The sequence below is a fragment of the Aethalodelphis obliquidens genome, unplaced genomic scaffold, assembly GCF_003676395.1.
Source record: "Aethalodelphis obliquidens isolate GAN/ISIS:26980383/991018 unplaced genomic scaffold, ASM367639v1 scaffold4, whole genome shotgun sequence".
Lineage (NCBI taxonomy): Eukaryota > Metazoa > Chordata > Mammalia > Artiodactyla > Delphinidae > Aethalodelphis > Aethalodelphis obliquidens.
The window spans coordinates 66,139,324-66,166,239 of NW_020837948.1; the positions used below are offsets into that span (position 1 = coordinate 66,139,324).

Here is a 26,916-nt window from a genome sequence, read left to right on the forward strand (position 1 = left end):
CCCACCACTGCTCTCATGCATTCTGCAGTCTTCTGACCTGGCCAACTATTCTCAGAACCTCTGTGCTTTTCTACCTACACGCTTTTGTTATCACTGTCCCTGCTCTATTGTCCATGTCTACCTGCGGGAAGCTTTCCTGATCTCTCAATGGAAAGTTATGCCAGCCAGTTCTTCCTGCTTACTAATGGAGCTATATGTCTTTAAACTGGCACAGTCTAGCATGCCTTACAGCTGTGGATGCATTAGCCTAGATAACCTAGTATATTGTAAGTTTCCTCTAGTATAGGAACTTTATTCCTGTTGACGGTTTCTCTCACATCTATTTCAGAGTTATGCCTGTTATAGGTAAATAATATTTAGAGGGATGATCACTAGAATTGCTGCTGAGCAGAATCTGTTACTAAAGTAAACAGACTAAACTAGACCGCAGTCTTGATTCTGTTTCATTAGATAGTGAATTAAACTTCTCCATGTCTCTTCTTAAACTGGTAATATCTAGAGCCTTTTTCTTCACAGGTTATTTGTATTTTGTGAGGCAAGCAAGTGAAAGCATTTAATACATTTACTTAAATGTTAGCTCTTTCATGCCAGTAGTTTAAAACAAGAAATTCTTTGATTTACTTTTATCTCTTCTTTTGAGGGTCAAATGATTATGAAGGCATTTTTAACTGAAGGTGGGGACATCTGCTCTTTTAAAATGTTTACATCAGGGAACTCATTTAACCTATTTTTTTAGTATGCAGAGAATTTTTTATTTCTGCTGTTCTTTCTGTTTTGCCTTCAGTATAATCTTTGGGGAATCCCAAAGAAAGGATTATATCTATAAATTCTTAATATAAAGCAGTGGAAAAGTTTAAATACATGGCATTTTACTCTGCATTCAACTTTAGCAGAGTACATAGCTATATACATATTATATAGCACCTCTATGGTATAAAATCTGGCCACGATTTGAATTTTAAAAGCAGAAGAAATTGAAGTTATCTTTAAGGGTCACCAAATTATAACTAAAATTATTACTGAGTAACCAAATGTAAAATTTAAAGTTTTACAAAACAAAAGGAATCTAATTTGAATCTAATCGAGTTAAAAATGAAAAGAATGGACAGAGGTGATTACAATTGCTAATTACTTACTACAAAGAAAACTTAGTTACTTAAGCTCTTTACTTTTAAATTTAAATGATTACAGAAAATATTTTAATTATAAAGAAAGCTTTTACAGGCTTCCCTAAAATCTAAAATATACAGCATGAGAGAAATATAATATTAAGTTCCAAGCATCACTGTTAAAGTTCCCAGTGACAAAATTGTTGACTTTGGAAACAGGTGATGTGAAATTTCAAGAGAATAAATTGAGGTCAGTATGATAGCTTGCCATACCTTTCGGGGCCAGTGAACAGCCTAAGGCTACTGTCAGGAACACTCCATCCCTTTGTCTCACGTTTTCTCATTCCTTTTATTTTGTCCCTGCTTTTTCATCTTTTTTAACGTTTCTCTTTTCACTTCCTTCTTTATCCTACTATTACTTTTTTTGCATTTTATGCTACCTACTAAAGTATAATTCATATATGTGAAAATAAAATGCACAATCACAAATGTAGAGCTTGAAGAATCGTATGTATAATAAAGATTTTGAATATTTCCATCATCCCAGAAAGTTCCCTGTGCTTCCATCATTTCCCCCTTCCCAGCAGTCATTATTTTCATTTCTTTTGCCCTTTTATTCCTTTTCTTTTAGTGCCTGTCATGCCTCAGGTGGACCAGTGACACTGCGGGCACTAGTTTCATAGCTGGCAATTGGGAGCAATAGAAGTTACTGATTCCCAGCTGTTGAAGTATTTTCTTAAATTTATAAGCTCAAAGCAACAAAGACTTTTTGAGGACCCCCTAGCAACTCTACACCAGGCTAGGCACCAAGCTGTATACAAAATGTAGCATGGTCCCAAATCTAGAGAAACTGACATTCTCTAGTCCTTTAAGTTACTGGGAGAGGAAGGACCCCTGCCACTCAAGTTCAACAGAATTCTAGATCAGAGTAAGGCTTTGTTAACATATAACAAATACAATAAATAAAGACCTCTACAATTTGTTCCTAAAACTATCAGTTAATAAAATTTTGTTGAAAATCTGCAATGTAGCTTCTCTGAAGAATTTGCAAGTGCAATCATTGCCTTTTGTCAAAGAATGCTTGCATGACAACACCTTTTCTTAGTGTTGGGGCTAAGGGAAGTTTCTGGGTTTGGTTTTTGAGAAGGCAATTCATTCACGTTTCACATTTTAGAGATACAGAAGGTCTATAGTGACGTGTCTCTCACCCTTTCTTCAGGTAACCAATGTATATATCCTTGCAGAGATTTTTTTCTTTACATATCTCTATTAATATAATCTATATATAATCTATCGTATATGTAAGTGTGTTGGGATATATATATTATATATATAACCTATATTATATGTAACGTGTAGGGATATATATATATATAATTTCCTTTCTTTTATACAAATGGCAACGTTCCGTAAATACTGTTCTACAGTTTGCTTTTTTTCTCTTTATATCTTAGAGACCATTGAATATCATTAAATAAAGAACATCCTTATTCTTCTATACCAAAATTGGAGACTAAATTATTTCTACTTTTTTTTACTGTTACAAACAATGGTGCAGTGAATAACTTTGCACACAAGCCTGTATGCATTGGTGCAAGTAAATTGAGTGGATTAATTCCTGGACGTGGAAGTGCTGTATCAAAGGAATATGTACACTGGTAGTTCTGATAGATTTTGTCAGCTTACTTTCCATGGAGATGGTACTCATTTTTACTCCTACGAGCGATACATGTGCGTATGTCCCCCCACACCCTCTTCAACCTTTTCAATTTTTGCTGTTCTGATAAGTGAAAATGGAATCCCAGTTTAGATTTTAATGTACATTTCATTTATTATGAATAAGGCTGAGCATCTTTCTGTATGTTTCAGAGTTGTTTCTATTTCCTTTTCTGTGAACTTTCTGTTCAGTTCCTTTGCGCATTTTTTTCCTATTGGTCATTGATCGCTTTCTTAATGCTTTGGTGGGTTTTATAGAGTAGGGATAATTGCCCTTTGTTGGTGCTATGAGTTGCAAATGTTTTGTCCCAAGTTTTCATGTGTCTTTTGAGTTTGCTTTTAGTGGTCTTTGCCATTCAGATTTTGTTAGGTAGCCAATTTTTTTTTAATGAGTATATGTGTTCTTTATTAGGATTCTCACAAGAATGAGACACATTAGCACTGTCCTTCTGATGTGATAGAGAATATGTACATCTGACCCACATCATGGCAGGAAATAGGCAGGGGTAAGGGCTCTCAGAGTGGGTACCAAGTGTCCACTGAAGAAATCTCCATTCACCAAAGCAAGGATGTTTCCTTGAATTCCATCATCTCTGCTTCCGGTTCTCCATGACTGGCCCAGAATCCTCCATTCCAGAACCTCTTGCCACACCTTCAAGACCTAGGTCACCTGTCCCATGTCTCACTCACCGAGGCGCCTCTGGAATTTTGTAGCATATCTCTTTGGTATGTTGCTGCCCTGCCACCCTCAGAGGCGTAGGTGGGGGTTGGGGGAAATATATTACCGATATGTAGCCAAATTTGTAAGTTTTTATTTGATGGCTTTTGAATTATAGGTCATGATTATTTAATGGCTTTCGGATTGTAGGAACATTTCGAGGGAGGCAGGGTCTATTAGTCTAGCAAACTTTGAAGAAGAGTGAAACAAAGAACAGCACGGGAACCTAAGATGGGGAAATGGATAACTTGTCAGAGTCAGGGCCTCCCTTATAGTCTTGCTATTCAGTTTGACATGGATCTCGAGTACCATTGTTATCAGCAGAGTTCTTGTTCTAGACAACAGAAACTGACTAGTTAACTTAAACAGAAAAGGAAAGATACCAGGAAGCTCACAGACTCTAAGAAAAGGGTGGATAAGAGAGGCTCAGAAAATAAACAAGAGCAAGGGAACCCGTAGCCAAGATCCTGCCCAGGCCTAGACCTGGTTAGGGCTGCTGCTGCCAGTGGCATTACTACCACTAGAAACTGGATCCTGACAGCAGAATGAACTAACTGTCCCCATTTCATTGTCACTTGTCTCAGATTTACTGTGTCTGTTGCATCGGATTCAAAGTTCCAGGTAAAAGTATTTAGTTGGCCAGACAGTTGTGAAAATGATAGACAAATGAAGCTTGAAATCTTAATTTAGCCAAAGGCTGGTGAGGAAATAGCTGGTATGAAATTATTTAGAGTTCTTGTTATACTTCCCTTTCATGTAAAAAATTACAACCTTATTAAAGAAGGTGAACTGCTCTGAAAAAGTTTCATATTTTGTTCATTCTAAAAATAGGAGATACTTGAATGATAAGTTTATCGATGGCTTTAGTCAAAAATGAGTTAATTTCTAATACATGCTGAGATGAGATCATTTCGAATCTGTCCACTGTAACATTTTGAGTTTGTTGTAGGAGAGGTAATGGTGCATTTAGCACAGTTTTGTTCAGTATTATTCAGTGTCTGTGGTTTCTGTGGGAACGGACTTAACATTGACCCGGATTCTCTAAGCATCTTTTTCAACGTGCAGTTATTTCATAATGAAAGAGCCTGATTGTATTATTAATCCAGTTTTATACCACAGTTCTGCTACAATGCAGCTTATGTGTTTCTACACTCTGCAATAAAACCCACAAGGTTTATAGAAAAAAAAATGAGGTTGGGGCACAACACTTAAAAACTTCATCAGTGTTACATAAAAACTCATAGGAACCTATCTGCATATGTTAATTGGTTAAAAGATACATAAATACTGCAATAAACAGGACACTGTACCTTTTAAAAGACCTGAAGTTGGGCTTCCCTGGTGGCACAGTGGTTGAGAGTCCGCCTGCCGATGCAGGGGACACGGGTTCGTGCCCCGGTCCGGGAAGATCCCACATGCCGCGGAGCGTCTGGGCCTGTGAGCCATGGCCGCTGAGCCTGCGCATCCGCAACGGGAGAGACGACAGCAGTGAGAGGCCCGCGTACCGCAAAAAAAAAAAAAAAAGACCTGAAGTTTGCTGTGGAAGAGGAGTTCAGAAGAATTGTAGCTTATGAGTTGTTCTGAAGTAGTGGTAGGAAGGTAATAATACAAAATCAGATGGGAAGTTATAACACCAGATGTGGGTGGGTGCTGCTCACAGCACACGTGGTGAACTGAAGTTGCTAGAAATGTTTGAGATGTGTCCATGTATGTTTTGAGGCTCAGAGCAACTGGATGCAAGTTTCTGTATTCACCTAGTGTATTTCATGGACACTTTGCCCTCAAATTGTTCCCTCTTATATCAGATGCATTGGAACAAATTTATGTTTTTTTAAAAAGCATCGTAGCAGAACGGACTGTATTTTTACTAGAACAACTCAACAATGTATATTTTAGGAGGAAATGACTAATATTTGACTTTATACCATTAAAGAAATGGTTTGAAAATGATCTTTCTTTTAAAATTAAATGTACTACATTTGCACTATATGTACTTTATTATTAAGCTGAGATATCTCCATTTGAAGGACTTAGGAGTTAGATGCCCTTAATTAAGAAATAGAGTAGTACTGTACTGGCCCTCTGATTGGTTAATGGAAGCCCTTATTGGAGGTTAAATTTGGTTTCAACTACATATACATACAATGGAATATTATTCTGTCATAAAAAGGAATGCCATTCTGGTGTGTGCTACAGTATGGATGAACCTTGAAAACTTTATGCTAGGTAAAATAAGCCAGGCACAAAAGGATAAATATTGTATGGTTCCACTTATATGAGATACCTAGAACAGGCAAATGCATAGACACAGAAAACAGAATAGAGATTACCAGGAGCTAGAGGGAAAGGGGAATGGACAGTTATTGTTTAATGAGCACAGTGACTGTTTGGGATGATAGTGATAAAGTTTTGGAAATAATAGATAGTGGTGATGGTTGTATAACATTGTGAATGTACTTAATAGCATTGAATTGTGCACTTTGAAATGGTTAAGATGGTAAATTTTTATGTTATATGTATGTTATCACAATAAAAAATCAGTTTTATTTCCTCTGTTATTTGTATCTTCAACGTTACCTGTATGTACCACTATTTATACAGAGATACTGTAAATACTTCTAAACATTGATCACACTGAATATGTGACTAGTTTTTTTCTCTTGTCAAAATTTGAGTACTGAATTGAGATGTTTCTTACAATACCTAGCAATTAAAGTATGTTTCTGGAATTTCACCAATTCCTTTAAGAAAGTTAGAATTTTTTTTCTTCTAAGAGTAAGCAGAAAAATATTTGTTAACCTGCATGTTTACGTATATATCTAGTCAGTTAATTATTTTACATTTGAGAGAGAGGCCAGAGTACCCCAGAATTTCTTCTGCAGTGTTATAGAATTCCTGGAATGTTGAAGCTCTTGACTATAGTACAGCATTTCTGTTGAATTAGAGAAAAATATCTTCTTTAAGTATTTGTCATGGAAATAATTTGAATAAATTAGCTTTTCCACTGATTTCTAATAGTTATAATAATTGAGTAGTATTCTAAGCTAGGTCAGAGATGATTTTTTTTTTAAGAAATAAATTCTCTAACAAGTGGTTTTCTCAGCTTTTCCATGTGATGAAATGTTTGTTCTTATTACTTATCTATATGTCTCCTAAAATGTTATCCAACTGTATTTCAGGTTGCAACAAGGACAGTGTCCGAGCAGGCTGTAAAAAATGTGGCTATCGTAAGTACATTAAAAAATTGCATTTTGTGCAGTGAATCATCGCCTCTTTGGGCAATATGATTTAGCATCCTGATTTCAGGGCCCTGAGCATTGTCCTTTAGCCCTGTTATTTAGCTCAGGTTTGCAGATAATTCAGAAATTCCTCTGTCAGCACCGAATACTCACTTTTCTTCCCTGCTCTGGACCCAGTGACAGGTGGCTATATATCTGATGACTAGCAAAAATGTTGTGAAGTACAAGTGGAGTAGTAGATTTAGGAGTCTGGCGAAAGTATATTCCCCAAAAAAGTACATAGATACTTATTCTTTTATTCCTTATCCTTGTAGATACTAGGCAAAGAGGTGAAAGCAATGAAAACTATTTATGAAAGGTTTTCCTGTTTATTGAATTAACTCTTTATAAGGGTGAAATTGGTCCCAGAATTTCTGCTCACTGGTGAAACCTTGATTTAAACAATCAACCTCCATTATGATTAGTGAAATGGAGTGGAAAAGTAAACTTCGGCATGAGCAATTATGTAGTCTAAATTTGAACTTATGTAGTATAAACAAGTATCATTTCCCTAGGTAAATGTAAAAATTCCTAAAGACTTAATAACAGCTCTAACAGTAGCATTACACTGTTTTCTAAGTTGTTTGGAGAGCATGCAAATGAGCCTGGATTGTTGTTTATACTCCCATTCATAGCAGAGTTATTTTGTAACGAAATAAAGATGCTCTTGTATGGAAAAACAAATTTATTTTTTCAAATCATGTAATAAGAGAGCACTTGGGGCATGAATCTCTATTAGAAGGGCTAAGAATAAAAGCATGCTAGGAGAACCAAGTCACATGCCTTCAAGCAAAGGCTGAAACCTGGCTCAGTTGAAGCATGCTCAACTAGCAAAAGTGGACGTATAAGTCTACATACCCTTCATATAAATAAAAACTCCTGAAGAATGTGCTTGCATGCAAGAAATGAGTGCAATGATGTCTTTTCTGTTTTTTAAATTTGCTTATATTTATTTATGCTTTGTTTATGTTCTTTCAATCCTTGCTAACTTCATTTCTTTATTCAAGACTTAAGATTAGGAGTACATACGTAAGGAGTAAAACCACAAAGAAAAGCAAAGAAGACATACATAAGTGAGGCTAGTGGTTATCTGGGGGAAGTGGGGGACAGCAAGTGGTTTGTGGGGGGAGGGCACACAGAAGATTAATTAGGGTTCTGGTAACAATCTGTTACCTAACCTGAGAGATGGGTATGCAGCTATTTACTTTATTAATGCTCTTTCAACTGTAAATATTCATTGTATATACGCTTCTCTGTGTATGATGCACTTAATAATAAAGATTGTTTGAATTTTTACATTAAAAAAAGACTTAAGAAAGTACTATATATATCGATGCTGTATTCACTTCACAATCTAGAATGGATTTCCCAGTCTGTCTACTAATATCAGTTCATCTACTTGGACTCCTTTTAACTTAAGACTTGTAGGAAAGCAATTAAAATCATTTTTTTGGAAATAGAATTCTTGTTGATCTAGTTTCCTCATTGCTACTTTATATTAGACAATAATGGAAACATCTGTAGTAATTATAATTTATTTAGAGAAGCCAAGTAAGCAAATAGTTTTGACTGTCTGTCCAAGTTTAGTGCCTTCTGCTATATTATTCAAATCTTTCTTTTGATTTCGGTGATTAAATTATAAACAATTTCTAATTTGTCTCCTGTGGAGAAATTTAGTAATGTTTCCCTTCTGGGTTAAATTTACGTCTTACAGCTGCTAGAGATGAAAGTCTTCTCAGTGTACACCTCTTTCTAATAGAAACTACATTTTAAAAATTATCTGTTATTTGGAGGCTAGAATCTTTGTGTTGCTTGTAGAGGTAAGTCAAAGGTCAACAAAACCCTTCAAAATGTTTTTAATGCCTAAGAATTTGAATATTTGTCAGTGAGGTACGAAAGAGTATTTTCTCTCTATTATTGTGAAAAGAGTGGTTTAGCTTGTACACTTTTTAAAACTTTAATACTTGATTGAAAAATATTGTCAGTATGTTTCAATAATGGTTATATTGTTTTTTAAAAGTTTCAAATTAAACATGAATGTGTTGCTAGGTTAACATGGATCTCACTTTTTCATGGCAGAATTTCCTCAGCAAAGTTAGAAGAATGGTCATTTCTATAATGAGTTTTTATTTGAATTTTTTTGAAGTTGGCAACTTCTGAATATTTAAAAGCTACAAGGACGCTAAGCCTTTGTCCATGCAATAAATGTCTCAGATAATTATGACAGTTCTCAGAAAATATGCTAAAATGAGTTTCAATACAGTAGACTCAGTAGTTGAGCATTTGATTACAGCAATAGGAAATAAAAACATTTTATTTAACTTAAAAATGCTAATCTATTGATATAATATACAGTCATGACCTTTTCTTTGCCATGGATCTGCTAATTGGTGTTACACACAATCTTTTGAGTGGAAATCATATTTGAAATGTATTTTCTACTTTTTGTAGTTTGTTTCTTCAAAGATGAGCAAGCAGTTAAGATACTTGTAAAGAAATCTGAGTGCAGAATCCTTCTATCATTAGTTCTCAACTAGAGGTGATACAGGTTCCCTGGAAATCTGTGAAGGTTTTTTTGTTTAGTTGCCCATAACAACTGTCATACCGGAGAAGAGCAGTATGACATTTAGTATGTAGGGTCCAGGAACTATAAATATCCTGCAGTGTCTTGGACAATGAAGAATTGTCTGGCCCAAAATGCCAATGACAGCCCCTTTGAGAAAAAAAGATACCTTTTCTCACTGTTTTAGGGTTTTTTCTCCTATCTTTACAGTCTTCTTACCAAGACCTAATTTGAAAACTGCTTTTTTAAAGCAGTTCGTTTAAATCAGGCCTTTCCAGAAGTACTGCTTTGTTTCATGGAAACAACTACTCTTTTTTTTTCCACATTCATTTTTTTTTTACTTACATGATATTATATAAACAAACTTTGGAACAATGAATAACAGACTCTTGGTGGAGTAAAATATCAACAGATGAAGTAAAATAGATAGGCATGAGCTGAGGAAAAAATGATCAAGAAGGTACAATGCCAGGAGAAGCAGGACTGGGCAGCATCATATAAGCCAAAGGAGTAAGGGTTTTCAAGGTTGAGGAGAAATGTCAGGTGTAACAGATAAGATCTGTGAGAAATAGATTGAAAAATGTTCACTGGATTTGCCAGGTAGAATGCTTTGCTGACCTTAGCAAGATCAGTTTAAGTAGAGTTGTAGGTCATGAAACAAACTTTGTAGATTCAGGCCTGAATAGTGAGGGATAGGGCCTATGTTATTTCCATTTTTCAAGAAATTTACATGAGGAAAGTAGGGTACTGTCTTAAGGTCCATATGGGGTGCTATAACAAAATAACACAGGTTGGGTAGCTTATAAACAACAGAAATGTATTGCTCACAGTTCTAGAAGCTGGAAGCCCAAGTTCTGGATACCAGCATGGTCGGGTGAAAGCCCTTTTCCAAGTCACAGATTTTTGTTGTATCCTCAGTTGGCGGAAGGGGCTAGGGATCTCTCTGGAGTCTCTTTTAGAAGGCACTAATCCCATTCATGAGGGTACCACCCTCAGAGCCTAATCACCTTCCAAAGGCCCCACCTACTAATACCATCACCTATGGGGGTTAGAATTTCAACATATGAATTTTGGGGGACACAAACATTCATACCATATTGAATAATTCCTAGAAGGGAATATGGGATAAATGGAGGGTTTTATATTTGAAGTATAAAATGTATATATAGACCAAGGGGATATTAGAAGAGATCTTGTAGATATTGGAGACAAGAGAAGATCATGGAAGTTTCTCTTAAGAGGTATGACAAGGATACCTCTTAAGTCTGGAGGAAACTAGGTGAGAAAAATATGGTTGTTTTCAGGTGCAGAGACAACGTAGAAGGAGATGCTGCCTGTTAATCTTAATTTTCTTTGTAAATTAGGAGGCAGGATCATCCGTTTTGGGAGGAGGCACTGAGTGGGCCAGGGAATGGTCGAAGAATGATTTAAGTCAGGCATTAGTTTGGAAAAGTCATTAAGGGAAATAGGGGAGGAAGTTGACCAAAGACAAATAAAAAATTAAAAAGTTTGTGTTTGTGCTCATGTCCATGAATATGTGATTGTGTTCATGCATTGTTTGGCTGCTCAGGGGTAGGCACGACTCAAAGAAAGGATAGCTTTGACCCAGATTAGTTGTTTTACAGTGAGGTACAGTAGAACAGGAATATGAAAGAGTCAGATGAGGCTTATAAAAGAGTGTTCAGATGGTCAGGAATGATAGACTAAGAGAAAAATGAAGGGATTAAGTGACTGAAGTTTTTAACGAGATTCAGAAACAGATCTGTGCATGGGTGTAAGGGAATAAGGAAGCTAGAAGGATAAAAGGTTATAGTCAAAGTACTATAATATTGGAGTTTAAAATTTCAGACATGAAACAGTTCCAGGTGATGACAAGGAGCCTTGTGTGGCCATGGCATCTAGAATGTCAAGGAGCTGAGAAAAGCCATCCAAAGCCATAGACTGTCCGTCTAGGCTATGGAAGGTCTTAAGGTAAAGAGCTAGAGTGTGAGTCAGGCTCCAACAATTTTGGTGGATGGGGCTGTTACACAGCAGCAGAGGGCTAGCTGCAGGGGAGCGTAGGGGACTGCTATGTGGAAGCAGTGTTGAGGAGCCTGGAGGATGCTAATAATACAGAGGTAAGCTGTAAGCTGTCTGCAGGAAAGAGCCAAGTATCCCTTAAAAAAAGCAGTAGAGGGGGCATTCTGTGAACAGGTAGCACAGTTTGTTCACCAGGGATTGCAGGTTTCAGAAGCTGTCATAAAAAGATGGGGAGAGAAGGGGGTGATGATTAGTTAAGTCAGAGGAATAGAAAGAGCAATGTGTGGATAAGACTTCAGGGAAGTGATATGAATACAGAGGCCTGCACTTTTGGGTGGGAACCAAAATGATAGGGATGTGAAGTTTTGGGAATTAACTAGGTTTAAGAATTCAGAAGTTTATAATGTAGCTTTCATCATCTCAAAACTCAGGACCTTAGGTAGAGACAAAGCCTGGTAAAAATTAATACTTGTTAGCCTAGTCTGTACACTCTGTAGGCCAAGGAAGAAGTGCATGGGCACCCTAATTATAAAACAAGAGTTTTTTTTAATGCGTTGACACATTTTTATCTGCACAGTCTAAATGAAACTGTAGGTTTTATTGTTACTGGACACTTAGAGTTGCCCACATAGCCACTCCTTGAGTGAGAACAAGAGAGAATATGCCTTTGCTTTTATTGGTACAACAACTGGTAAGAACCTGGTACTGTGTATTGAATATCTGCTTGGTGCTAGGGTCTGTACTAAGCAGTTTAAAGATATGATTCATTGCATTTCATTCCTAAAACAACCCTGTGAAGTAGGTTTCATAGTCTCCATTTTTATGAACATTCAAAACCATTGGTCTGGCATGTAGGTACAAACCTTAGCTGGCAATTACTAGCTGTGTGACTTTAGGCAGGTTACTTAACCACTCTGTGCTTCAGTTTTGTGTCAGTAAAATGAGATAATTATAGTACTTAGTTCCATAGACTTGTTGTAAAGATTAAATTAGTTAATTCAAGTTTTACATCAATACTTTGCCAAAAATCATTATTATTGATTATTATTGTTACAAATAATTACTGTGACAAATCAGAAAACAGGCTCAAGAGGATTACTCTGTTATTAAATAGGAAAACTGAAAATTGAAATCTGGTTATTAGTAAGACTTCATACTGTGCCGTGGTGCTTTTTTCCTCATTTAAAAAAATTGTGGTAGGAGATTGGTTCAAGATGGCAGAGCAGAAGGACATGCACTCTCTCCCTCTTGCAAGAGCACCAGAATCACAGCTAACTACTGAACAATCATCAACAGGAAGACACTGGAACTCACCAAACAAGATACCCCACATCCAAAGACAAAGGAGAAGCCACAGTGAGATGGTAGGAGGGGTGCAATCATAATAAAATCAAATCCCATAACTGCTGGGTGGGTAACTCACAAACTGGACTACACTTATATCACAGAAGTCCATGCACTGGACTGAAGGTTCTGAGCCCCACGTCAGGCTTCCCAACCTGGGGGTCTGGCAATAGGAGGAGGAATTCCTAGAGAATCAGACATTGAAGGGTAGCGGGATTTGATTGCAGGACTTCAACAGGTTTGGGGTAAACAGACTCCACTCTTGGAGGGCACATGCAAAGTAGTGTATGCATCAGGACCCAGGGGAAGGAGCAGTGACCCCATAGGAGACTGAACCAGACCTACCTGCTAGTGTTGGAAGGTCTCCTGCAGAAGCAGGGGGTGGCTGTGTCTCATCGTGAGGACAAGGACACTGGCAGCAGAAGTTCTGGGAAGTACTCCTTGGCATTAGCCCTCCAAGAACCTGGCATTAGCCCCACCAAAGAGCCCAGTAGGCTCCAGTGTTGGGTTGCCTCAGGCCAAACGACCAACAGGGAGGGAACCCAGCCCCACCCATCAGCAGACAAGCAGATTACAGTTTTACCGAGCTCTGCCCACCACCAGTCCCTCCCATCAGGAAACTTGTAGATAGCCTCATCCACCAGAGGGCAGACAGCAGAAGCAAGAAGAACTACAATCCTGCAGCGTGTGGAACAAAAACCACAGTCACAGAAAGATAGACAAGATGAAAAGGCAGAGAGCTATGTAGCAGATGAAGGAACAAGATAAAACCCCAGAAAAACAACTAAATGAAGTGGAGATAGGCAACCTTCCAGAAAAAGAATTCAGAATAATGATAGTGAAGATGATCCAGGACCTCGGAAAAACAATGGAGGCAAAGATCGAGAAGAAGCAAGGAATATTTAACAAAGACCTAGAAAATTAAAGAACAAACACCTACAAGAATTAAAGAACAAACAAACAGAGATGAAGAATACAATAACAGAAATGAAAAATACACTAGAAGGAATCAATAGCAGAGTAACTGAGGCAGAAAAACAGATAAGTGACCTGAAAGACAGAATGGTGGAATTCACTGCTATGGAACAGAATAAAGAAAAAAGAATGAAAAGAAAAGAAGACAGCCTAAGAGACCTCTGGGACAACATTAAACGCAACAACATTTGGATTATAGGGGTCCCAGAAGGAGAAGAGAGAGAGAAAGGACCCGAGAAAATATTTGAAGTGATTATAGGTGAAAACTTCCCTAACATGGGAAAGGAAATAGCCACCCAAGTCCAGGAAGCACAGAGAGTCCCAGGAAGGATAAACCAAAGGAGAAACATACCGAGGCACATAGTAATCAAACTGACAAAAATTAAAGACAAAGAAAAACTACTTTTTTGTTTGTTTGTTTTTTTACAGTACGCAGGCCTCTCACTGTTGTGGCCTCTCCCGTTGCAGAGCACAGGCTCCGGACGCACAGGCTCAGCAGCCATGGCTCACGGGCCCAGCCGTCTGCTGCATGTGGGATCTTACTGGACCAGGGCACAAACCCGTGTCCCCTGCATCAGGAGGTGGACTCTCAACCACTGCGCCACCAGGGAAGCCCCCAAAGAAAAACTATTGAAAGCAACAAGGGAAAAACAACAAATAGCATACAAGGGAAGTCCCATAAGAGTAACAGCTGATTTCTCAGCAGAAACTCTACAAGCCAGAAGGGAGTGGCATGATGTATTTAAAGTGATGAAAGGGAGGAAACTACAACCAAGATACTCTACCCAGCAAGGATCTCATTCAGATTTGACAGAGAAATCAAAAGCTTTACAGACACGCAAAAGCTAAGAGAATTCACCACCACCAAACCAGCTCTACAACAAATGCTAAAGGAACTTCTCTAGGCAAGAAACATAAGAGAAGGAAAAGACCTACAATCCCGAACCCAAAACAATGAAGAAAATGGGAATAGGAACACACATATCGATAATTACCTTAAATGTAAATGGATTAAATGCTCCCACCAAAAGACACAGGCTCTCTGAATGGATACAAAAACAAGACCCATATATATGCTGTTTACAAGAGACCCACTTCAGACCTAGGGACACATACAGGCTGAAAGTGAGGGGATGGAAAAAGATATTCCATGCAAATGGAAATCAAAAGAAAGCTGGAGTAGCAATACTCATATCAGATAAAATAGACTATAAAATAAAGAATGTTACAAGCGACAAGGAAGGACACTGCATAATGACCAAGGCATCAATCCAGGAAGAAGATATACCAATTATAAATATATTTGCACCCAACATAAGAACACCTCAATACATAATGCAAATGCTAACAGCTATAAAAGAGGAAATCGACAGTAACACAATAATAGTGGGGGACTTTAACACCTTACTTACACCAATGGACAGATCATCCAAAGTGAAAATTAAAAAGGAAACACAAGCTTTAAATGACACAGTAGACCAGATAGATTTAATTGATATTTATAGGACATTCCGTCCAAAAACAGCAGATTACACTTTCTTCTCAAGTGCACACAGAACATTCTCCAGGATAAATCACATCTTGGGTCACAAATCAAGCCTCAGTAAATTTAAGAAAATTGAAATCATATGAAGCATCTTTTCTGACCACAACGCTATGAGATTAGAAATCATTTACAGGGGAAAAAACATAGAAAACACAAACACATTAGGCTAAACAATATGTTACTAAATAACTAGGAGATCACTGAACAAATCAAAGAGGAAATCAAAAAATACATAGAGCTAAATGACAATGGATACACAATGATCCAAAACCTATGGGATGCAGAAAAAGCAGTTCTAAGAGGGAAGTTTATAGCAATTCAAGCCTTCCTCAAGAAACAAGAAAAATCTCAAATAAACAATCGAACCTTACACCTAAAGGGACTAGAGAGAGAAGAACAAACAAAACCCAAACTTAGTAGAAAGAAATCATAAAGATCAGAGCAGAAATAAATGAAATAGAAACAAACAAAACAAAAGCAAAGATCAATAAAACTAAAAGCTCGTTCTTTGAGAAGATAAACAAAATTGATAAAGCATTAGCCAGGCTCATCAAGAAAAAGAGGGAGAGGACTCAAATCAATAAAATTAGAAATGAAAAAGGAGAAGTTACAACAGACACCACAGAAATACAAAGCATCTAAGAGACTATTACAAGCAACTCTATGCCAATAAAATGGACAACCTGGAAGAAATGGACAAATTCTTAGAAAGGTATAACCTTCCAAGCCTGAACCAGGAAGAAATAGAAAATATGAACAGACCAATCACAGTAATGAAATTGAAACTGTGATTAAAAATCTTCCAACAAACAAAAGTCTGGGACCAGATGGCTCACAGGGGAATTCTGTCAAACATTTAGAGAAGAGCTAACACCCATCCTTCTCAAACTCTTCCAAAAAACTGCAGAGGAAGGAACACTCCCAAACTCATTCTATGAGACCACCATCACCCTGATACCAAAACCAGACAAAGATACTACAAAAAAAGAAAATTACAGACCACTATCACTGATGAATATAGATGCAAGAATCCTTAACAAAATACTAGCAAACACAATCCAACAACACATTAAAAGGATCATCCACCATGATCAAGTGGGCTTTATCCCAGGGATGCAAGGCTTCTTCAGTATACACAAATCAATTAATGTGATACACTATATTAACAAGTTGAGGAAGAAAAACCATATGATCATCTCAATAGATGCAGCAAAAGCTTTTGACAAAATTCAACACCCATTTATGATAAAAACTCTCCAGAAAGTGGCCACAGAGGGAACCTACCTCAATATAATAAGGGCCATATATGACAAACCCACAGCAAACATCCTTTTCAATGGTGAAAAGCTGAAAGCATTTCCTCTAAGATCAGCAACAAGACAAGGATGTCCACTCTCGCCACTATTATTCAACATAGTTTTGGAAGTCTTAGCCATGGCAATCAGAGAAGAAAAAGAAATAAAAGGAATAAAAATTGGAAAAGAAGAAGTAAAACTTGTCACTGTTTGCAGATGACGTTGTACTATACATAGAGATCCTAAAGATGCCACCAGGAAACTACTAGAGCTAATCGAAGTTGCAGGATACAAAATTAATGCACAGAAATCTGTTGCATTCCTATACACTAATGATGAAAAATCTGAAAGAGAAATTGAGGAAACACTCCCATTTACCACTGCAACAAAAAGAATAAAATACCTAGGAATAAACCAACCTAGGGAGACAAAAGACCTGTATGCAGAAAACTATAAGACACTGATGAAAGAAATTAAAGGTGATAGAAACAGATGGAGAGATATACCATGTTCTTGGATTGGAAGAATCAATATTGTGAAAATGTCTATACTACCCAAAGCAAGCTACAGATTCAGTGCAATCCCTGTCAAATTACCAATGGCATTTTTTACAGAACTAGAACAAAAAAATCTTAAAATTTGTATGGAGACACAAAAGACCCTGAATAGCCAAAGCAATCTTGAAGAAAAAAAAAAAAAAACTGACCTGGAGGAATCAGACTCCCTGACATCAGACTATACTACAAAGCTACAGTAATCAAGACAGTATGGTACTGGCACAAAACCAGAAATAGAGATCAATGGAACAAGATAGAAAGCCCAGAGATAAACCCACACACCTGTGGTCAACTAATCTATGACAAGGAGGCAAGGATATACAATTGAGAAAAGACAGTCTCTTCAATAAGTGGTGCTGGGAAAATTGGACAGCTACATGTAAAAGAAAGAAATTAGAACACTTCTTAGCACCATACACAGAAATAAACTCAAAATGGATTAGAGGCCTAAATGTAAAACTGATCCCTATAAAACTCTTAAAGAAAACATAGGAAGAATACTCTTTGACATAAATCACAGCAAGATCTTTTTTGATTCACCTCCTAGAGTAATAGAAATAAAAACAAAAATAAACAAATGGGACCTAATGAAACTTCAAAGCTTTTGCAAAGCAAAGGAAGCTACCAACAAGACGAATAGACAACCCTCAGAATGGAGAAAAATATTTGCAAACGAATCAATGGACAAAGGCTTAATATCCAAAATATATAAACAGCTCATGCAGCTCAGTATTAAAAAACAAACAACCCAATCCAAAAATGGGCAGAAGACCTAAATAGATATTTCTCCAAAGAAGACATACAGATGGCCAAGAAGCACATGAAAAGCTGCTCAACATCACTAATTATTAGAGAAATGCAAATCAAAACTACAATGAGGAATCACCTCACACCAGTTAGAATGGGCATCATCAGAAAATCTACAAACAACAAATGCTGTAGGGGGTGTGGAGAAAAGGAAACCCTCTTGCACTGTTGGTGGGAATGTAAATTGATACAGCCACTCTGGAGAACAGTATGGATGTGCCTTAAAAAACTAAAAATAGAATTGCCACATGACCCAGCAATCCCACTACTGGGCATATACCCAGAGAAGACCATAATTCAAAAAGGCACATGCACCCCAATGTTCACTGCAGCACCATTTACAATAGCCAGGTCATGGAAGCAACCTAAATGCCCATCAACAGACGAATGGATAAAGAAGATGTGGTACATATATACAATGGAGTATTACTCAGCCATAAAAAGGAACAAAATTGGGTCATTTGTAGAGACGTGGATGGATCTAGAGACTGTCATATAGAGTGAAGTAAGTCAGAAAGAGAAAAACAAATGTCGTATTTTAACTCATATATGTGGAACCTAGAAAAATGGTACAGATGAACCAGTTTGCAGGGCAGAAATTGAGACACAGATGTAGAGAACAAATGTATGTAACACCAAGGGGGGAAAGAGGCCGGGGGGGAGGTGGTGGGATGAATTGGGAGGTTGAGATTGGCATATATACGCTAATAATGTATAAAATGGATAATAAATAAGAACCTACTGTATAAAAAAATAAATACAATAAAATTCAAAAATAAATTGTGGGGGCTTCCCTGGTGGCGCAGTGGTTGAGAGTCCGCCTGCCGATGCAGGGGACACGGGTTCGTGCCCCGGTCTGGGAAGATCCCACATGCCGCGGAGCGGCTGGGCCGGTGAGCCATGGCCGCTGAGCCCGCGCGTCCAGAGCCTGTGCTCCACAACGGGAGAGGCTGCAACAGTGAGAGGCCCGTGTAACGAAATAAATAAATAAATAAATAAATAAATTTTGGTAAAATACATATAACATCATGTGCCATTTTAACCATTTTTAAGTACAATTCAGTGGCATTAATTACATTCACAGTGTTGTACAACCATCGCCCCTATCTATTACAAAACTTTTTCATCACCCCAAATAGAAACTCTATAAACCTTAAGCAGTACCTCCCCACTCCTCCCTTCCCCCAGACCCTGGTAACCTCTAATCTACTTTCTATCTCTATGAATTTGGCCATTCTAGATATTTCATGTAAGTCGAATCATATAGTATTTGTCCTTTTGTGTCTGGCTTATTTCCCTTAGCACAATGTTTTTAAAGTTCATTCATGTTGTAGCATCATAACTTTATTCCTCTTTATGGCTGAATGATATTTCATTGTATGGATACACCACATTTTCTTTATCCATTCATCTATTGATAGACACTTGGGTTATTTTTACCTTTTGGCTATTGTGATTAATGGGCAATGAATTTTGTTGTGATTAATGGGCAATGTGATTAATGGGCAATGAATTTTGTTGTATAAGTGTCTGTCTGAGTCCCCGTTTTTGATTCTTTTGGGTATATACCTAGGAGTGGAATGCTGGGTCATCTGTGTGCAGCTTCTTGAGGAGTTGCCAGACTGTTTTCCACAGCAGCTCCATCATTTTATATTCCCACCAGAAATGTACAAGAGTTCCAGTTTCTCCACATTCTTGCCAACACTTACTTTCCTTTCTCTTTTCTTTTTTAAAAATTGTAGCCATCTTAATAGATGTGAAGGGATATCTCATGGTTTTCAGTTGCATTTCTCTAAAGACTAATGATGTTGGGTATCTTTTCATGGTCTTACTGGCCATTTGTATATCTTCTTTGGAGAAATGTCTATTCAGTTTCTTTGCCCATGTTTTAATTGAGTTGTCTTTTTCTTCTTGAGTTGCGGGAATTGTATATATACTAAATAGTTAACCTTATCAGATATATAAGTTACAAATCTTTTCTTCCACTCTGTAGGTTGTTTTTTCATTTTCATAATAATTTCTTTGCACAAATGTTTTAAATTTTGATGAAATCCAACTTATCAGTTTTATCTTTTGTTACTTGTGCTGTTGGTGTTTTATATGTAAGAATCCATTGCTAAATGCAAGTTAAAGAAGATTTACCCCATACTTTCTTCTAAGAGTTTTATGGTTTTAGCTCTTATATTGTTGTGGTCTTTAATCCATTTTCAGTCAGTTTTTGCATACGATGTTAGGTGAGGAGTTCAACTTCATTCGTTTACATGTGGAAATCCTGTTGTCCCAGCACCATCTGTTGAAGAGACTGTCCTTTCCCCACTGAATAGACTTGACACTCTTGTCAAAAAGCAATTGGCTATATATGTATGGGTGTATTTCTGGACTCTAAATTCTATTCCATTGGTCTATATGACTATCCTTATGACTCTATCACCCTGTTTTGATTACTATAGCTTTGTGGTAAGTTTTGAAATCAGGAAATATGAGTCTTCCACCTTTATTCTTTTTCAAGATTGTTTTGGCTGTTCAGGGTCCCTTACATTTTTGTATGAATTTAAGGATTGGCTTTTCCATTTCTGAAAAAGCCAGGTTACTCTTTACAGTCAGCTACTAAAATGTTACAACTTGAAATGTCTCTACATATCTGTGGTCAAAATTTAAGTTTCTGGTCATCTAAGAATTTTCTGCTGAGGACCTCTCTGGTGGTGCTATGGTTAAGAATCCACCTGCCAATGCAGGGGACATGGGTTCGATCTCTGGTCCAGGAAGATCCCACATGCTGTGGAGCAACTAAGCCCATATGCCACAACTGCTGAGCCTGCGTGCCACAACTACTGAAGCCCGCATACCTAGAGCCCATGTTCTGCAACAAGAGAAGCCACTGCAATGAGAAGCCCACGTACCACCACAAAGCCCACGTACCACCACAAAGCCCACGTACCACCACAAAGCCCACGTACCACCACGTACTCGCCTCAACTAGAGAAAGCCTGCGCACAGCAACAAAGAACCAACGCAGCCAAAAATAATAAATAAATAACCAATAAACAAACATGGAGAGGATGTTGGCCCCGGGGGGTGGGAGCTGCTGGCAGGAGAACGTGGCTGAGGTGGGACCTGCTGGAAGTCACCGTGTCCAGGCAGGTCCACAGCCTGTTTTGTTTTTTTTCTTTTTTAAAGAATTTTCTGCTCATTGTCTCCTGAGAGTCTTTGTAGAAAAGAGGTCACGAGAACTATATTTTGGAATAATTTTCTAAGTTTGTTCACAAGCAACTTGTCTTATTATCAGTTTAGGGTCAGTTTCATTGAAGTAAGTCTAAAATGGGTGTGAGACAGACTGCTGTCAGTGTGGTTATTAAGTATTTTGTTTATATGAAATATTTATTACAATATAAGGTGTTTGGATGCAAAGCTAGGTTAAGTAAAGGAAAAATTGTATCATCAGGAGTTCTGATCAGAATGGCAAGCTGAAGCAACATAGAAAGTCCTCCTTTCTGCTCCAAAAACAGAGAGATACTGGAGAAAAATAGAGTAACAACAAAAATAAAAATAACCCAGGTGAAAAAGGGAAATCCCCAGGTGTTGGAAAGGAAAAGGAGCTCAAAGCCAGAGCAGGGAATGATAGCTGGAAACAATGAGGTCCACGGGCCTACTGGGTAGACATTTATGGGATACGGAGTGAAGCTTTAGACCCCTGTGGAATGGCAGCATGGCCAGAGTGGAGGCTCTTGTTTAGAGCCAGATTGCTCAAAAAAACAGTGAAGCAGGAATTAGAAAAATTCCATTTACTGTCTAGGGAAAGTGATGAGAAAGTTTACTGTGTTTAAGTTCCTATAAAATAATAATTAGAAGAAAAGGAATAATCGAGAATTGGTAACCTGAACTTATACCTTGTGTAGGTATGAGGAGTGAATTTATACTGCCCCCAGTGAGGCAGGTACTCTTTGTCGAAGCTAAGAAATTAGCATAAAAAATTGGTCAGGTATCAAAGTAAATTAAAAAAGTAAGTCCAGCTACATGTCATTATTAGTGAAACTACTTGGAAAACTAAAAACTGCATAGAAAATTTTAAAATAAAGGAATGGGGAAAAAAGAGCAGATAGATATTAGGTTGAATATTGTTGATAATCAGCTGTTTTACTCACAAAAGTTGCAACTTCATGTGATTCAACTAATAACGGAGAAATTGACAAATCTATAGTGATAAAGGTACTTAAAATTATACTATCAGAAGTTATTATGCAAAAAAGTAAGATGGAGATTTGAACAACAAAATAGACATCAACAAATAGTGATGTATATTCTTTTAAAATACATATCAAGTTTTTCCCTAAATTTACTACATGATAGGCCATAAAAGAAATCTCAGCAAATACTAAAAAACTGATGTCATACGGACTCCACTCTCTGATAACAGTGTAATAAATTTAGAAATCAACAAAAGCATAGTCTGAAAGCTCCATATGTTTGGAAACTGAAAAGAACACTTCTGAATGATTCATTTGAAAGAAATCACAATAGAGAAAACTTGGTTCCAGCAGTATGGCAGACTGGACCCTTTTGTAAACAACTAAGAAACTTGTATAAAATATGCAATACATATTAGATAGATTAGTGTGCTAGAAGAAAATAAAGAATTAAAGAATACTTACAGGCCAGCAACCAAAGGAAAGCAGAACGTCTAGGAGGTAAGTCTGAGGGTATTTGCTGAACCCAAGGTTCTTGAACTTTTATCGTCATGTATTGGCAGGGTGCAGGGAATAAAGGCAAGGTTCAGGGCCCCACCCAAGATTGGTACCCTACTAGGAGATGCTCTTGTATAAATCTAGGCCTTCCAAAAGGCTTCACCCTTAATTAAGAGAACTAGAAATAAATCCTAGTACAGAGTTGTAGTGAATCATTAGTGGGTTGTGAAATCAATTATGTGGTTTCTATCAGCATTGATTTTTTTTGAATATCACATGTCATAATGCTTCATGTAATTTTGTTTTAATTTTTGTGGGTTAGTGTGTATATGTATATGAATGTATACATATGAATGTATATGAATATACTTGGTTGCATTGTTACTTTTTACCATCGGTCAGCCCTAGTCAAAAGAATTCAAAAGCTACTGCCTTAGAGAAGCTGTGCCATGTGTGCACAGAGAGACATGTATCGCTATGCATTTCAGCATTATTTATAACAGCAAAATACTAGAAGCAACCTAAGATCCTATCAGTAGTAGAAAGGATAAATATATTTTTATATAATGGGACATTATTCATCAGATAAAAGGAGATAATTATATCTACTTATGTTAACATAGATAAATCACAAAACATAATACTGAATGACAGAAACAAGTTACAGAATGATAGGTAAGTATAATTGAGTTTATGTTAAAAAATAATAAAAATACAATATGCTATTTTGAAAAGATAAGACACCAACTTCAGTATACCAACTTCTGAAGAGAGAATGGAATGGGATTGGGGCAGGGTTCCAAGGGATGGTGCAAGCTCTCCAACTCTGTATGTGTATGTGCACACACACATGCAGTTTTTCACTTCAAAAAAAAATTAAGTGAATAAAACAAAATGTTAACATATGGATGATAAGCACTTAGGTATTATTAGTGATTTTATCTCCTGTACTTTTTGGTGTTTGTATTCAATAATATTTGAGTTTTTTATTGCATCATGCAATAAGTAGATAACTGTTGTAGTTTTTTTTTTAATTAATTTATTTTTGGCTGCATTGTGTCTTCGTTGCTGCGCGCGGGCTTTCTCTAGTTGCAGTGAGCAGGGGCTACTGTTCATTGCTGTGCACGGGGATGTCATTGCAGTGGCTTCTCTTGTTGCAGAGCACAGGCTCTAAAGCACGCGGGCTTCAGTAGTTGTGGCTCGTGGGCTCTAGAGTGTGGGCTCAGTAGTTGTGGTGCACGGGCTTAGTTGCTCTGTGGCATGTGGGATCTTCCCGGACCAGGGCTCGAACCTGTGTCCCCTGCATTGGCAGGCGGATTCTTAACCACTGCGCCACCAGGGAAGCCCTGTTGTAGTTTTCTTATAGGGAGAATCTTTAAGGACTGAATGATGTCAGAATTAGAATCTTAGGTGTTCTTTTGAAGAACATGTTTAATTATGTTATTATGGCACCTTTAATTAGGTGACAGCTGTGTAATTGCATGAGTATAGTAGTCAAGCTGAGAAGCAAAAAGATATATGGGAAAGGAATAAAACCTAAAATCCAACATTGAAAATATTTTCTTTAGTACATAGTAAGTACATTAATTCAATATCCTGAAATCCATAAGAAGTAACCAGAAAGCATGCTTATTGAATTAGAAGCCCTGTTAAAGAAAAGAAAAGGTTTTCTGAATGTTTCATTCAGGTAAAGCAAACTACCACCCACTGAATAAAAGTTAAAACTAGACATTATATTACTAAAATTGTAACTTGTTGCTTAGTGAACAAACACAGCAAAAAATACAATGTATCTATAGTTTTGTCATTCATATTTTTTTGTTTGTTTTACTTAGCTGGTCACCTGACTTTTGAATGCCGCAATTTTCTCCGAGTAGACCCCAAAAGGGACATAGTTTTGGATGTCAGCAGCACAAGTAGTGAAGAGAGTGATGAAGAGAATGAAGAACTGAATAAACTGCAAGCATTACAAGAAAAAAGTAAGCAATACCTTTTTCCCCCTCCATCCTTTAAAAATGTTTCTAAATGTTCTACTGTATTATGTCATGTTTATCTATTGTTCTATTATATTTGTCATTAAGATATATTTTGCCTCTTATGTAAGAAGTACTGCCTAGGTAAGGAAATTGTAAGTACTTTGCCCAAAGTCAAACAGTTGGTCAGTGATAGAACCAACAGGCAAGTCTATTTCTGATTCCACAACACAGGTTTTATTGTGTTTTGTTTTTCCATCTCACTGTAATGTATCACATGGTACAAAGAGTCTGATTTAAGATTTGGTTTCTATTCCTATTTGGCTACTTTTTAGTATGTGACTTTTAGCAAATCACTTAACTGCTCTGAACTTCAGTTTCCTTGTGGGATAACACAAAGGATTGGATTGTCAAATCACACTCATTCATATCAGAGATCTTAGCAGTGTCAAGCTTTACTGATACCATTGACCCTTGAACAACATGGGTTTGAACTGCATGGGTCCACTTTTATGCAGATTTTTTCAGTAATACATACTGCAGTACTATATAAGCTGTGGTTGGTGGAATCCACAGATGTGGAACCATGGATATGGAGAAACCGCATATATGGAGGGCAACTATAAGTTACACTTGGACTTTGGACAGCATAGAGGGGCAACATCCCTAACCCCTGCGTTGTTCAAGGGTCAACTGTAATTTCAAGTATACAAGTGATCACGAGGCATAGGCAAAGCAGCAAGAGTTTCAGGACTATAGTACAATATCCCATGTACCCACTCTGGCCAAGGTTAACAAACGGTTTCTATATTACTTACACGAAAGAAAGAATTTTGGTCATGAAGCATCTCAATTTTATGCCCATAGTTACATTTTCCAGGGATTATGGATTTGTGCCCCATAAATCCCTAGATTCCAGGATTATTTGCCATAAACAATCTTAGACATCCTGCTATAAGCAATTTATAAATAGGAATTCTCTTGCCAACAGCTTGATCATAGACTTCTAGCTTTCAGAACAGTGAGGAAATAAATTTCTGTTATTTAAGCCACACCCCTTCTCCCCCCACAAAAAAGGATTCTCTGGCTAGCAAATAATTTATTTCCAGGAAGTCTGTCATTAGCATGTTGATTAAGAGATTTGACCAAGTTACCTTCTTTCTTTCCTGGGACATTCTCCTTTCCCCTCAAAAAGAGAACAGATTTCAGACCACTGTTTAACCATTTGTTTCCCATCTTGTGTATAAAATAACCTATCCTTGCAATGGGGTTTTTAGGGATAAAATGTGATGCTGTATGTAAAAATATTTTGTAAACTACAAAATGTTATATGGTAGTTGTCACACAGAAGCAAAATGAAACTTATTTCTATATGGGTTTAGGCATGGCATGAGAGAGATACAAAAAAGGTTAAACTTATTCTAGATCATCAGAGAACAATAAATGCTTAAAAAAATTTTAACCTTTCCATATTATATCCAGTGAAGGCAAGTGAAAAAGTCAAATGCCAGGGTACTAGGACAAGCTGAGAAGGCAGAAGAGGGATAGTGTTCCAAAGAAAGCAAACAAGAGTAACAGTAAATATGAGTATATACAGCTTAAGGGTAAAGATAGCTGCTCGAATATAAATGCTTACTTCTGGGACTTCCCTGGCAGTCCAGTGGTTAAGAATCTGTGCTTCCACTACAGGGGGCACGGGTTCAATCCCTGGTTGGGGAACTAAGATCCCACATGCAGCAGGATCTTTATACATAAATAAAGATATATATTTACTTCTGCTCCCTACTGAAACAACACTAAAATAGTAGTAGAAGAAATTTTTAAGGACATAAACTCACAAGGACAAAGAAAATAAGAGTCAAAAAATTTTGCTGAAAAGCAGATGGGTTAGTGATAATGGACTGAACACTTTAAGAGAGCTCAACCCTTTAACAGTGGGGAAAGCTGAGAAGTAACCTGATTATACACCGTAAAACCCCCTAAAGTCTTGATAGTGAGTATCCTTGGGTATTTCTGGAATTGAGAATATTTGTAAGACTAAAAACAGGGATTGGTTAAAAGCCTGAAGTAGTTAGATGTTCTGTTCCCTTTCCCTACTCTGTGAAGCCCTGTTGCCTCAGCAGACTGCCACAGGTCTATTTTCTAGACAGGTAAGGCAAACGGTCTTTAAACTGGGACACACCAAACACAAATGAAGATAGTTAAATCAAAGGTTAGATACAGAATGGTGAGAGCCTTCTAGCCATCTTCACCTATTTGGTTCCCAGACATATATCACCCAGGCAGAAGACTTGAAGATACATCTCTGGGAAATCTGACCAGTCTAAGAAGAAT

General features: G+C 37.3%; 1 protein-coding gene across 2 annotated transcripts in view; it reads left to right on the forward strand.

The window, feature by feature from the left end:
• Positions 1–26,916, forward strand: part of SREK1IP1 (SREK1 interacting protein 1) — a 61,553-nt gene that overhangs the window by 3,966 nt on the left and 30,671 nt on the right. For both annotated transcript variants that reach the window (XM_027101023.1, XM_027101024.1), the window contains exons 2-3: positions 6,723–6,770; positions 24,445–24,588. In XM_027101023.1, the coding sequence (XP_026956824.1) occupies positions 6,723–6,770; positions 24,445–24,588 (192 nt within the window). The remainder of the gene's footprint in view (positions 1–6,722; positions 6,771–24,444; positions 24,589–26,916) is intronic.